The 13,576-nt window shown below is 41.9% G+C and overlaps 1 protein-coding gene across 1 annotated transcript in view; it reads left to right on the top strand.

Moving 5' to 3' along the window:
* far1 (fatty acyl CoA reductase 1) overlaps positions 1–6,394 on the top strand; it is a 94,985-nt gene extending 88,591 nt beyond the window's left edge. Inside the window, exon 12 of the mRNA XM_060928307.1 lies at positions 4,095–6,394. Coding sequence (XP_060784290.1) covers positions 4,095–4,257 — 163 coding nt within the window. The 3' untranslated portion in view covers positions 4,258–6,394. The remainder of the gene's footprint in view (positions 1–4,094) is intronic.
* The last annotated feature ends 7,182 nt before the right edge of the window (positions 6,395–13,576 follow it).

The raw sequence follows: 13,576 nt of genomic DNA on the forward strand, positions 1-13,576 counted from the left end.
TCTTCCCTCATTTATCATCCGAATTCAGTTCTGATGGATGTTTGGGTCGATCTTCTATCGGGAACAAAATTTAGGAAATCCTTTCTTGAGTTTCCTGTTGTAAACAGTTAGTCGTGGAGGTTGGGCCTCTCTCACATTGTCACATTTCAGTTCTGTTCGATGTTCTGGTCGTCTTGGTTATTTTGACGGCAGGCCAGATGAGCTCCTACGTCCTTGACAACTCATTAGAAACACGGCACTGTACAGCACAAGACAAGTGTCTATTAATCAGCGACTCCCGAACAGTGCCAAGGCTTTATGGGCGACGCATTACTTTACTTTAAAAGCTACAGCAGTCTATTAGATCCAGCTCGTGTTACTTTACTTTTATAAAGCAGCCGCGGAGTGAACTCTAACTGTACATAACAGAGCCGTCACATATTTCAGGCCGAGTGTTATCTGATAGACGCTCTAATTGATTGGTGGATCTGCAGGACAGCGGCTGCTTCTGAAGCTGTCGGGGCTGGAATATAACACACCGCTATGTTTAGATCCCTGAAAACTATTCTTTTCTGCTTTTTCAGCAGTACCAAACAAATGCATGGGGAAAATTCACTGAACAAGAAGTGACACTAGAAAAAAGGCGAAAGAGGTGCGTGGTTTTGTTTTATCCAGGTGAAGCTCGATCTGTAAATTCACGCATCTTGTATTAAAAAGAAAAGAAAAAAAAAAGCTGTCGTATCTGTAATTGTTTAAAAAATGAAGGCACTCAACAAGATTATTGTGCGTCTCGAAGTTCAAGAGAGCTAGCCTGGGAAATCCCATGCTGCTTTGCACAATCGTTCCGATCTGAAAAGACAGCATGGAAACTATGGTCTAAAGGCTCGCCTGAGTTAGGGAGCCAATCAGAGAGTGGGGAGGGGTGGAAAGACGGTGACGCGTACTACTCGACAAACGGAAGCTTGTAGTTTATTTGGGACTGTTTACGGATCACATTTAACATGGCGGCGAGCGATACGAACCAAACTTTCGATCAAGCTTTAGACGCTGTTCTGAATAGTTTAGAGCGAAAGTTTGTTTTAAAAAAAAGAACAGCGTTTGGCGTTACAGTCTTTCTTCGTCTTCTTCGTCGCTCTAACTACGTCACCGGGTACAACTGCCATGATTGGCCATGGGCTACGTATACGCCAAATGATAGACATTCGCAACGTCCAATAAATGGCCGTTGACAATCGTAAACCACACCTCCCCTACGAGAAATTCAATAGGCGGATTCCAGACCATATTTCACTTGTGATATGGTCTGGTGTTAACCAGACTACAAGAGAGCAAGATTCGCTGTGCTCGCTGAGTGGGAGGGGCATACTCTGTGCGCGTGAGCTCATGTATGAGGAAGAGGGCAGATAGCTGTTTCCTCTGAGTGTCTTCCCGTGACACGGCACTTTGGAAAGATTGAACGGAGTAAAAAATGGAGTGGTTTTTTTTTTTCTTAAAATATAAACATTAAATACAAAAATGCCCTGTTTATGAGCATGTTGTAGTTGGGGGGGGGGAACAGTTTTCCCTTTTTTTTTTTTTTTCCTTTCCCTTATACAGTGTCTTGCAAAAGTATTCATCCCCCTTGGTGTTTGTCCTGTTTTGTCGCATTACAAGCTGGAATTAAAATGGATTTTTGGAGCGTTAGCACCATTTGATTTACCCAACATGCCTACAACTTTAAAGGTGCAATTTATTTATTTTTTTTTATTGTGACACAATAATTAAAATGGGGGAAAAAAACAGAAATCTGGAGTGTGCATAAGTATTCACCCCCTTCCGTCTGAAACCCCTAAATAAGAGCTGGTCCAACCAATTCACTTCATAAGTCACATAATTAGTTGATTAAGATCCACCTGTATGCAATCAACGTGTCACATGATCTGTCACATGATGTCTGTATAAAATCAACCTGTTCTGGAAGGACCCTGACTCTGCAACACTACTAAGCAAGCAGCATGAAAACCAAAGAGCCTCCAAACAGGTCAGAGACAAAGTTGTGGAGAAGTATAGATCAGGGTTGGGTTATTAAAACATATCCCAAACTCTGAATATCCCACGGAGCACCATTAAATCCATTATAGCAAAATGGCACCACTACAAACCTGACCAGAGAAGGCCCCGCCCACCAAAACTTACAGACCGGGCAAGGAGGGCATTAATCAGAGATGCAACAAAGACACTAAAGATAACACTGAAGGAGCTGCAAAGATCCACAGCGGAGATGGGAGTATCTGTCCATAGGACCACTTTAAGCCGTACACTCTACAGAGGAATGAGTGGCCAGAAAAAAAAGTCATTGCTTCAGAAAACACATTTGGAGTTTGCCCAACAGTATGTGGCAGACTCCACAAACACATGGAAGAAGATTCTCTGGTCAGATGAGACTAAAATTGATCTTTTTGGCCATCATGTGTGGCGCAAACCCAACGCTCTGAGCACACCATTCCTACAGTGAAGCATGGTGGTGGCAGCATGATGCTGTGGGGATGTTTTTCATCTGCAGGGACAGGAAAGCTGGTCAGGACTGAAGGAAAGATGGATGGGATTAAATAAAGAGCAGTTCTGGAGGAAAACCTGTTTGAGTCGGCCAGAGGTTTGAGACTGGGACGAAGGTTCACGTTCCAGCAGGACAATGACGCTAAACATACTGCTAAAGCTACACTGGAGTGGTTTAAAGGGAAACATTTAAATGTCTTGGAATGGCCTCGTCAAAGCCCAGACCTCAACCCAATTGAGAATCTGTGGCATGACTTGAAGATTATGCACCAACGCAACCCATCTAACTTGAAGGAGTTGGAGCAGTTTTGCCTTGAGGAATGGGCAAACATCCCAGTGGCTAGATGTGCTAAGCTAATAGAGATGTATCCCAAGAGACTTGCAGCTGTAATTGCAGCAAAAGCTGGCTGTACAGAGTATTGACCTTTTTTTTTCTCATCTTAATTATTGTTTGTGTCACAATAAAACAACAATGTGCACCTTTAACCTTCATCCTACCAAGTAGGGTCCATCTGGACCCCGCACCTATATGTTTGTTTGCCATTTTAAAAATATGTGACATACTGCCTCACCGTTTTATGAATTTGTCGGAATTTATGTCTTAATTAAAACACTAAAGCACCGGAAGATCAGCTTTTTGCATTGTGAAGGTATAATTAATTTGTTACTGGGGTCCAACCGGACCCCAGAGTAAAGTTTATCTGTCTTTCATTTTATAATTGAATAGCACACTGAAAGTTAACTTCTTTTATTTCTTTTATGTTCCATAATGAAACTACCAAGGCATTCCTTCTTGGGGTCCGTGTGGACCCCACTGCTGCAATAAGCACAGGCTGCAAAACAAAAGCCCTAAATTATTTTACAATTACTTTTTTGTTTTAAATTCTGTAAGAAAAGACCTAAGTTGTAATCCAGAATGTTTTACAGCTGCATGAGCTGCAAAAATCATGTATATAATGCCAATTTTTTTTGTGGCGCTATAATTTGCTACATGTATGCTAGTTATTGCAATGTTATTGCATTTATAATACATCATTGATATTCAGCCATAGTGGATTTTGTTCTTCAATAAAGTTATGTCTGTTTGCTGCATTGAATTGGTTCCTACTGCATTGATTTCAAGGTATTCCCTCCTGGGGTCCATACGGACCCCGCCTGGTAGTTTGTGTATGTAAAATTGGCTGGTAGGATGAAGGTTAAGTGTGTTCTTTATGCCTTGGGCCCTTTAGTGTATTGCTGTTATTAATACAAGATGTTCTGAACAAAACTTATCTGGTGATTTTGTCTTTATAAGCTTTAATTTTAAAGAAAAGTATTGGGGTCCAAACGGACCCCACATGGTAAGATTAAGGTGTAAAATAGCATGGTAGGATGAGGGTTAAAGTTGTAGGCATGTTGGGTAACTCAAATGGTGCTCACCCCCCAACAATCCATTTTAATTCCAGCTTGTAATGCGACAAAACAGGACAAACACCAAGGGGGATGAATACTTTTGCAGGACACTGTAAGCAATGATTTCACTCCTGTACTGTACAACATGTAAATTGTCATCATACACGGTTTGTCGTTCATGTCTCCAGGTTGCGAAACATCCGCTACACCTTCAACACCGTCCTGGTGATCCTGATCTGGCGTGTCTTCATCGCACGTTCGCAGATGGCGCGCAACATCTGGTACTTCGTGGTCAGCCTGTGCTTCAAGTTCCTGTCCTACTTCAGGGCATCCAGCACCATGAGATACTGAACCTCGTCCTGTCTTTCTCTCGTCTTCTCTCTCTCTCTCTCTCTCTCTCTTTTCTACAACAGCTATGCATACGCTCCAGCTCTGACCTCCAGAGCGCCCCCGCTAGGGTCAGATCCCAATGACTGCTTTGTAGAAAGCACGGCGCGACAGGGTTCGAAGACCACTGTAAATGATTCTCTGTTACAGTTTACAGATGTCCGTGATTCGTTTCCCGAATCGAGCGCGAGACGGGACGATAGGGGCACGATGGCTAGTTCACTGCTCGGTGCCTATTTCCTGTTTTACGATCTGCTCAGTCAGTGCTTTAGATGACCTCGCTTGGTTCGTCAGCATTCTATTTTTCTTCCTTAACTTATTTATGACTAAAATTTATTTTAAAAAAGGTTGTTGTTGCGCTAACAGTCGCTAGGTTATGCAAGTCGTGGCTTTTTCAGGTGGACTAGCACATTAACGGTAAAGGTGTTTTGCTTTCGCACTGAAACACACATTGTTAGTAATTTTTTTCCCCTTTAAGAATGATGCAGGAAGCTCGACCTGACTATAGCACAAACGTTCTTGATGATTTTTTTTTTTTTTAATTCCACCAAACACAACTTATAGTTCAGGTTTAATCTTTTAAATATGTAAATAATTAGATTTATGGCTTAATCATGCGTGTTTTGCTCAGCGCTGTGAATACGAGTGTGATTTTTCATAAGATTATTCCACCTATGGAGGCTCGGTTCACATCCCAGACTCATCTGAATGTTAAAATGACTGACTTATTCATGTAAAGCAGTTATGGGTTTTCTAAATCATTAGTGGTTATGATTTACGGTTTAGATGGCACTCTGATTACCAAGCCTTACCTTACCAAGCATTTCTAGAGTTAGGGGCTACTTATTTATGACAGAAATAGACTTCAGGAACTCGAGTTTATAACGTGCTCCGCTTACAGCCGCTTCATGTTACTCTGTCGTTTCTCGGCGGCTCGGCTCACGTTTCTCCGAATGGAAGTCGGTCACGGCGGCGCACACGCCGCAATGTCGCGCTCGCTGAACGTGCGAGGAGCTCTCAGTGCTTTCTGTGGTGTGAAAGTGAAGCTCCTGTTTATATCCCTGCTGTTTGGGGAATGTTTTTGAAAGCAGCAGCTGGGAAAACAGTCGAATAGTCCTACTGAGCTCGAGAGGAATTTCACCCGGATATACAGAGATATAGGACACACAGTAGGGTGCCATTACTTTGCAAAACAGTTCCGAAAAGCTATTATCAGCATCCAGGTACTTTTTTAAGTGACGCCTATGCAGCTAATACCAAAGCTTCATTTTACAGCAGGAACAGACCCAAATTAAAAAAAAAAAAAAAGACATGCAATAAAAAGTGTAGAGATTAGTGCAGAGAAATAAACGTGTGTGTGTGAGAGAGAGAGATCTCAGTTTCATGGTCGCAAAAGAGATGCAAATATTCCATCTTTGTTTCCAGAGCGTTTCATAAAACACATGTTGCTACTTTTTAAATTATATTCAAATATTCAAAAGCTGAATTGAATATAATTTGAATATTCGAATATAATTTGAATATTCAATATTTTTTCGCCCCGGGCTCGATCCAGTGCGTCCAGTGCTGTACTGTTTATGATTTGCGTATACACTGACAAAAATTTCAGCATTTAATGAGAAAACAAACCAAAAAAAAAATCATGTATAAGTAATAAAACACTTCAGGATATGCGGTTATTTAACAATTATTCGCTGAAGGCGAAGTGAATATTAACCGAGACAAAGTCGAGTTGCTGTGGTATGAGAGAAAAAAAAAATTTCCGAGCGTCTCAGACGTGTTTCAGGAAAATAATCGACTTTGTTTATTTATATTTTATTTCTTATTCCACACACCTGCGCTGTCGGTCCATGTTTTAGGCGTAGTGTCGGTTTAAATAAACATTTTTGAGTGCTTCATCTTTATAAAATGATGCACAAACCCTTTAAGGAAGCCTTTCTTTATATATATATATATATATATATATATATATATATATATATATATACACAATACCAGTCAAAAGTTTGTACACCCCTACTCTGCTCATTCATAGGTCGACTTTGTCTCGGTTATCTCATCTCATCTCATCTCATTATCTCTCACCGCTTTATCCTGTCCTACAGGGTCGCAGGCAAGCTGGAGCCTATCCCAGCTGACTACGGGCGAAAGGCGGGGTACACCCTGGACAAGTCGCCAGGTCATCACAGGGCTGACACATAGACACAGACAACCATTCACACTCACATTCACACCTACGCTCAATTTAGAGTCACCAGTTAACCTAACCTGCATGTCCCAGAGGAAACCCACGCGGACACGGGGAGAACATGCAAACTCCGCACAGAAAGGCCCTCGCCGGCCACGGGACTCGAACCCGGACCTTCTTGCTGTGAGGCGACAGCGCTAACCACTACACCACCGTGCCACCCGTCTCGGTTATCATTTAAATAATATTAGCTGGCGTTGAGTGGTATATCAGATAATATTATTATTATAATACATACACATTCCTTTCAGGTGTTCAACACGTCTTTCTCTTTCAAAATTCTCTCAAAATCTTTTGTATTTAGCAAAGCGAAGCAAACCTGGCGGCCATGTTCGTTTACAAATTGTCCCAGTCGCTCACTAGCGCTGAAGTTTTACGTCTCCGGTGTGTCACGTCATGTTGTCTTGACAACCATGCAATATCGTAAACCCTATTCAACGCTCATTCTCCATCGGGTAGAGTGACGTAATACACGTAGGATCAGCGATACGCTAACAATATCGCATGCTGTCGAACCAAATGAATGGAACCCGCTAGAAGGGAATAGAACACGTTTTTATTCCATCGAAAAAGCGTCCTGTATGGATAATAATCACCGATATTCACCGAGCCTGAGGAGGATAATTGTTTCCGTATGAATACTCAAGTGATCATTTCAAAATAATAAAGTATTTCAAAAAATTTCTTTCCGACTTTAAAAGCAACACGCGAATGTGCAGAGTCGTGTCACTTATCTACGCTGAGCCACATAAAATATTTTGTTTTGAAACAGATAAAATAAATCCTAACCCCGCCTTACCTTTGAATAGTTTTAGAACAATCGTCGTCGCATCTTTAGTGATTTTAGGAACAGCATTTTCTTTCATCATTTGTAATTCTTCCTCGCTTACGGCGACGAAGCGACCGGACGCCGTTTTGCCGAGTCGCTCGAGATGATTATCGAGAAATAGTCTGAATTTTTCGACCAATCAAAGTGCGCAATTTTCGATAATCATCTGCATATTTACTGTACACCTACAGGAAAATAATCCTTGAGATAATGGTGTGATATGATCCAAGTTACTACTCAGAAGTGGGATTTTTTTTTTTTCTCCTGTAACAGAACGTCTCAAAGTGTCGCGACTATTAAACTTTTACTACAGCAGTTCATCAAGGCTAATTACAGATCGTTTTAACCATTTCAAGCTTTTTAACAATTTATAGTGACGTCAGAACTAACTTCAACATCATTGTTTTCGCTTACATGAAAGAAAAAAAAGTAAATAGTTGTTTTCTCACCAGATTTGCTTTTTTCTCGAAGAAAAACGCAGCATTTTTCTAACAAAGTGCTGACGCTCTTGACTCCTTCCATTCACGCTTTTTCTTTGTTGAATAATAATAATCTTTTTTTTTTTTTAAACCTGCCTTGAGTTATCTCAAGCACTTGCCATACAAGACCTTCTAAAGACTGAGCTGTTACTATAGAAACAGTAGCCTGGTTTTCATTGCACCTGGTTTTGCGCAAAATAGAAGCGATATTTATTTATTTGTTTGTTTGTTTGTTTAAAAAATTTTGACAAAATACAATTGCAGACGGTGAGTGTTCAGATTAAGTAATGATATGCGATTTAAAGGAATACGCCACCCCCAGGTGAAATTGAGTCAGTCCCTGCAGTCCCTAGAGTTGGATGAGTGAGCCAAAGCGTTTTGTAGCCGACCCAGCCATTGTCCTGATCTGGAAACGTCCCGGTTAGCTTTAGCTTAGCGTAGTCGCTGTAATCCGGCGTGTCCAGCTAGCATTGTCGTTGCAAAAGTGAATCAAATAACTCAAGATTTTTTATAATTATTTCTCATGACATGTACATTCACATCGAGTACACATATCAATGCAAATTAACACGAAGGGATTTACTAGACCAATTTATATCTGGAACTGTTTTCGGCCACAGCACAGGCAAAGCACCGCTGCAGGCGCAAAGACGCCATGCAGCACCTGAAAACCCTGGTTTCCCTGGTAACACTGGTGTATTGACGGAAGTTGTGGTGCTGCGTGGTGTCTTTGCGCCTGCAGCGGTGCTTTGCCTGTGCTGTGGCCGAAAATAGTTCCAGATATAAACTGGTCTAGTAAATCCCTTCGTGTTAATTTGCATTGATATGTGTACTCGATGTGAATGTACACGTCATGAGAAATAATTATAAAAAATCTTGAGTTATTTGATTCACTTTTGCAACGATAATGCTAGCTGGACACGCCGGATTACAGCGACTACGCTAAGCTAAAGCTAACCGGGACGTTTCCAGATCAGGACAATGGCTGGGTCGGCTACAAAACGCTTTGGCTCACTCATCCGACTCTAGGGACTGCAGGGACTGACTCAATTTCACCTGGGGGTGGCGTATTCCTTTAAAGCTGGTTGTCTCCTCTCGCGACAGCTCTTCCAGAGCGCTCTTTTTTTATTTTTATTTTTTTCAGAAATGTTGCTGTATCGAATCGTCTAGGGGAAAAAAAAAACATCATGCAAGTGTTAAAATGTTTTTGCGATGTTTATTTGAGAGGGTTTTTTTCCCCAAAATTCACGTTTTGTCATGATTCGGTTTTTTTTTTTTTTCAAATTGCACATCAGGCAGGTTCACGGAGACACGGCGGATAACCGACTACAGTCGGATGAGCGCTTTAATATGAACCTGGGATTTCAGCGACACTCGGAGCTGCTGCTATAGAAAATTAATCAACACCTTCTGACCAATCAGGTTCAAGGAGCTAATCTTAAATTGTTCTATCCAGCTTTAGAAAACCGAAGCGTTACAGGATGAAGAATCTCCGGTTCCATGAAATACACTTTCCTGAACATTTCGCGGTACGATTGTGTGATCAAACCAGCACGGTTATGTCGGTAACGTACGGTAAAACGACCGATAAAAGACCAATGACGTCTCTGTTCTACAGAAATGCTGCATTAATAGTTATTGTACTTGATATTCAGGAATATAAAAAACGAAAAAAAGAATGAACTCCACAAAAGCATATCGATTATAAATTCGACATCACTTCAGTAAACATTTAATGCATAAATGGTCCGAGTTTTTTTTTTTTTTCCTCCCCGTTACATAAAAACTAAACCATGTGGATAGCCGCAGTGATTTTTTTTTTTTTTAAATCAGGAAAATATTTTGTAGAGCTTCCTTTTGAATAAATTGTTTCAGGAAAAAGGTGTTTTTGTTGCTCGTTAAGGTGACACTCATTCTGTTGGAGAACACCCCTGGGCCTGAGCAGCATTTATTTATTTATTTTTTCTCGTGATGGTCTTTTGTGCCGTATTCCTTTTTTTTTTTTCTTTATTGCAGAAAGTATATTGTAGATATCGATAGAGATTAGGATTAAAAATTGTTTGCACTTTCCTTTAATGATGGGCGTAATTATGTAAACACCTACACTACCGTTCAAAAGTTTGGGGTCACTTTGAAATGTCCTTATTTTTGAAAGAAAAGCACTGTTCTTTTCAACGAAGATCACTTTAAACTAATCAGAAATCCACTCTATACATTGCTAATGTGGTAAATGACTATTCTAGCTGCAAATGTCTGGTTTTTGGTGCAATATCTCCATAGGTGTATAGAGGCCCATTTCCAGCAACTCTCACTCCAGTGTTCTAATGGTACAATGTGTTTGCTCATTGCCTCAGAAGGCTAATGGATGATTAGAAAACCCTTGTACAATCATGTTAGCACAGCTGAAAACAGTTGAGCTCTTTAGAGAAGCTATAAAACTGACCTTCCTTTGAGCAGATTGAGTTTCTGGAGCATCACATTTGTGGGGTCGATTAAATGCTCAAAATGGCCAGAAAAATGTCTCGACTATATTTTCTATTCATTTTACAACTTATGGTGGGGGCGGCACGGTGGTGTAGTGGTTAGCGCTATCGCCTCACAGCAAGAAGGTCCGGGTTCGAGCCCCATGGCCGGCGAGGGCCTTTCTGTGCGGAGTTTGCATGTTCTCCCCGTGTCTGCGTGGGTTTCCTCCGGGTGCTCCGGTTTCCCCCACAGTCCAAAGACATGCAGGTTAGGTTAACTGGTGACTCTAAATTGACCGTAGGTGTGAATGTGAGTGTGAATGGTTGTCTGTGTCTATGTGTCAGCCCTGTGATGACCTGGCGACTTGTCCAGGGTGTACCCCGCCTTTCGCCCGTAGTCAGCTGGGATAGGCTCCAGCTTGCCTGCGACCCTGTAGAAGGATAAAGCGGCTAGAGATAATGAGATGAGATGAGATGAGATGAGATGAGATGAACTTATGGTGGTAAATAAAAGTGTGACTTTTCATGGAAAACACAAAATTGTCTGGGTGACCCCAAACTTTTGAACGGTAGCGTATCTTACTACGATCATCCCTTGTATTCTGAATCCGAACAAATCCATTTTGGGTGAAATTCCTCTTGGATAATCAAAGGCCCAATTTCCTGTCCACCGATTCTTCTTGTTGAATGTTGCTCGGGTCGCGTCCTCGTTTCAAAGGGCGTCTCACAGCTGTGATCTTCTCCCAGCTCTCCCTCCTGCTGCTCAAACACATCTGATCCCGAGGCCTTGATGAAGCCAACACACACACACTCTCATCGTCCTGTTTTGCCTTATCTCCATGACGTGACGTTCGCTTTCCCTTAAACTTGACATCATGATGAATTTTTCCAAAACTCTCCAGCGAGTACGTTTCTGATTTTCTTTATCAGGCTGAAAGAACGCTTGTTTTTTTTTTTTTTTTTTTTCCTCTGTCTGAGAATTGTTCAATGCCACAGTCGATGTTGATGGGGGGAGAAAAAAATACAACGTGTGCCTTGTATTTGTAAACCAAAAAAATGGAATAAATGACATGAAATCTGCCTGCAGCGTGTTTAATCCAGGACTCGGAAAACCTCCTGCGCTTTTAATAGACTTAGTCATGATTTGTACGTGTATAGTATGAGTCGTGACCAGAATAGACACTGATGAGTTAATCAGTCATGTTCGTCACATGCTTTAGTGGGATTTAATCCAAGCCTTGCGTCTGACCACGCGCTGTGTGTTTATCAGGTTCAGTAATGCTGCCCTCTAGTGGACATGGAAACACTTAAAGATTTAATCAGCATCAGAACACAGGGGTCTGAAAAGTCAGGAACCAGCTTAAATACACTCACCGGCTACTTTATTATTAAGAACATCCATCAGAAAAGGAGAAGCTCACGGTATGCTGCTGTCTATGTCACTGACATGGATTATGCAGACGATATAGCCGCCCGTGACAGTACCATACCCGGGCTTCAAGAAACCACTGACCATATCGCAAGGTATGGCAAGGAAGCAGGCCTACAGATTGGCACAAACAAGACAAAGACCATGCTGATAGGAAGGTCCCATAACCAGCGTCCTTGCCTTCTTTTCGAGACCCTGGATATAGAGGTCGAGGGAATAAATCTCGAGCAAGTAGATCACTTCTGGGATCCACGATCTCTAGTGATGGCTCAATCAATAAACATGGGCTCTGAAACAACAACTCCTCCAGCATTTGGATGCATTCCATCACAACTACTTACGAAGGATTTTGAATGTCCCGATTTTACGACCACGTTTCAAACCGTGAGATAAGGAGAAGAACCGGGCGCTCCACACTAGCATCAGTCATCGACGTCTCCTTTACTTCGACCATGTGGCTAGAATGCCAAGTGAAAGGCTCCTCTACTGGTTGCCACTTGTGAGTCTCGACGCGTTAGGCGTCTCAGGCTATCCCTGTTGAAGATCTTAGAACAAGACCTCCGGCTTCTCTTGGGTGACGATTGCAACATCTCGGATGGTGCGAGACTAACATTAGCTCGCAACAGGTGGCGTGGCGTCGCCTCTTGTTAACCGCACTGAACGAACGCAAAAAATGTGAGCAGGCAAAGCCGTCACCTGACGACGACTGAAGACCTGGATGAGGTACAAGGTAAGGTACCGATCAGGAACGCCTGCCGTTTTATTTTACGCAGTTCTCTAATCAGCCGATCCCTCGACATCGACAGCAGCACGATGCATCAAATCACGCAGATGCAGATACAAATCGACAGCTTCAGTTAACGTTCACAATGTTCAAACATCCGAACGGGAAAAATTGTGATCGCAAAGTTGTGACTTTCTTTCTTTCACTGTCGCATGGGTGTTGGTTTGAGCCAGATGGACTGGTTTGAGTATTTCAGAAACTGCTCCTGAGCTCCTCCACACACACACACACACACACACAACAGCCTCTAGAGTTTACAGAGAATGGTGCGGAAAAACAAAAAACATCAAATGAGTGAGCAACAGTTTCAAAGAAAGGTCAGAGGATAAATGGCCAGATTGGTTCGAGCTGCCAGGAAGAATATAGTGACTCGTACCGTATAATCACGTTTTGCAACAACCGTGGTGAGCAGAAAAGCATCTCAGCATGCAACAGCAAACAGAAGAGCACACTGGGTTCCAGTCCTGCAGCCAAGAACAGGGGTCTTAGAGCCAACAAGAAGTTCCTATTAAAGTGGCCAGTGAGCGGGGGCGTCATGGCTCAGGTGGATAAGGCGCCATACCATAAATCCAGGGACCTGGGTTCGATTCTGACCCAAGGTCATTTCCCGATCCCTCCCCATCTCTCTCTCCAGCTCATTTCCTGTCTCTACACTGTCCTATCCAATAAAGGTGAAAAAAGCCCCAAAAAAATCTTAAAAAAAAATTAATAAATAAATAAATAAAGTGGCCAGTGAGTGTATGCTACTGACATACTGTACATACAAACTTTTTTCTGCAATATTTATTTATTGCTGGAAAAACTAATGCTTGGAAATCTGAAATGTTTTTGTACTGACTTGAGAATGTAGAAAAAGTTTGTACTAAAAAAAAAACTTTTGCACAGGACCGTACTGTGTGCGTTCTTTTAAAGATAAACTATATCCATTAGGGTGCATCAGCTGCCCTCACTTTCATAAAATCTGATGCGTTTTTGTTCGGGTGTTCCTTTTCACCAATAAAGACATCCTGTAAAATCTTTTGACCATATTCAAAAGTCTAACGGTGGCACCA

The sequence above is a fragment of the Neoarius graeffei genome, chromosome 8, assembly GCF_027579695.1.
Source record: "Neoarius graeffei isolate fNeoGra1 chromosome 8, fNeoGra1.pri, whole genome shotgun sequence".
NCBI lineage: Eukaryota > Metazoa > Chordata > Actinopteri > Siluriformes > Ariidae > Neoarius > Neoarius graeffei.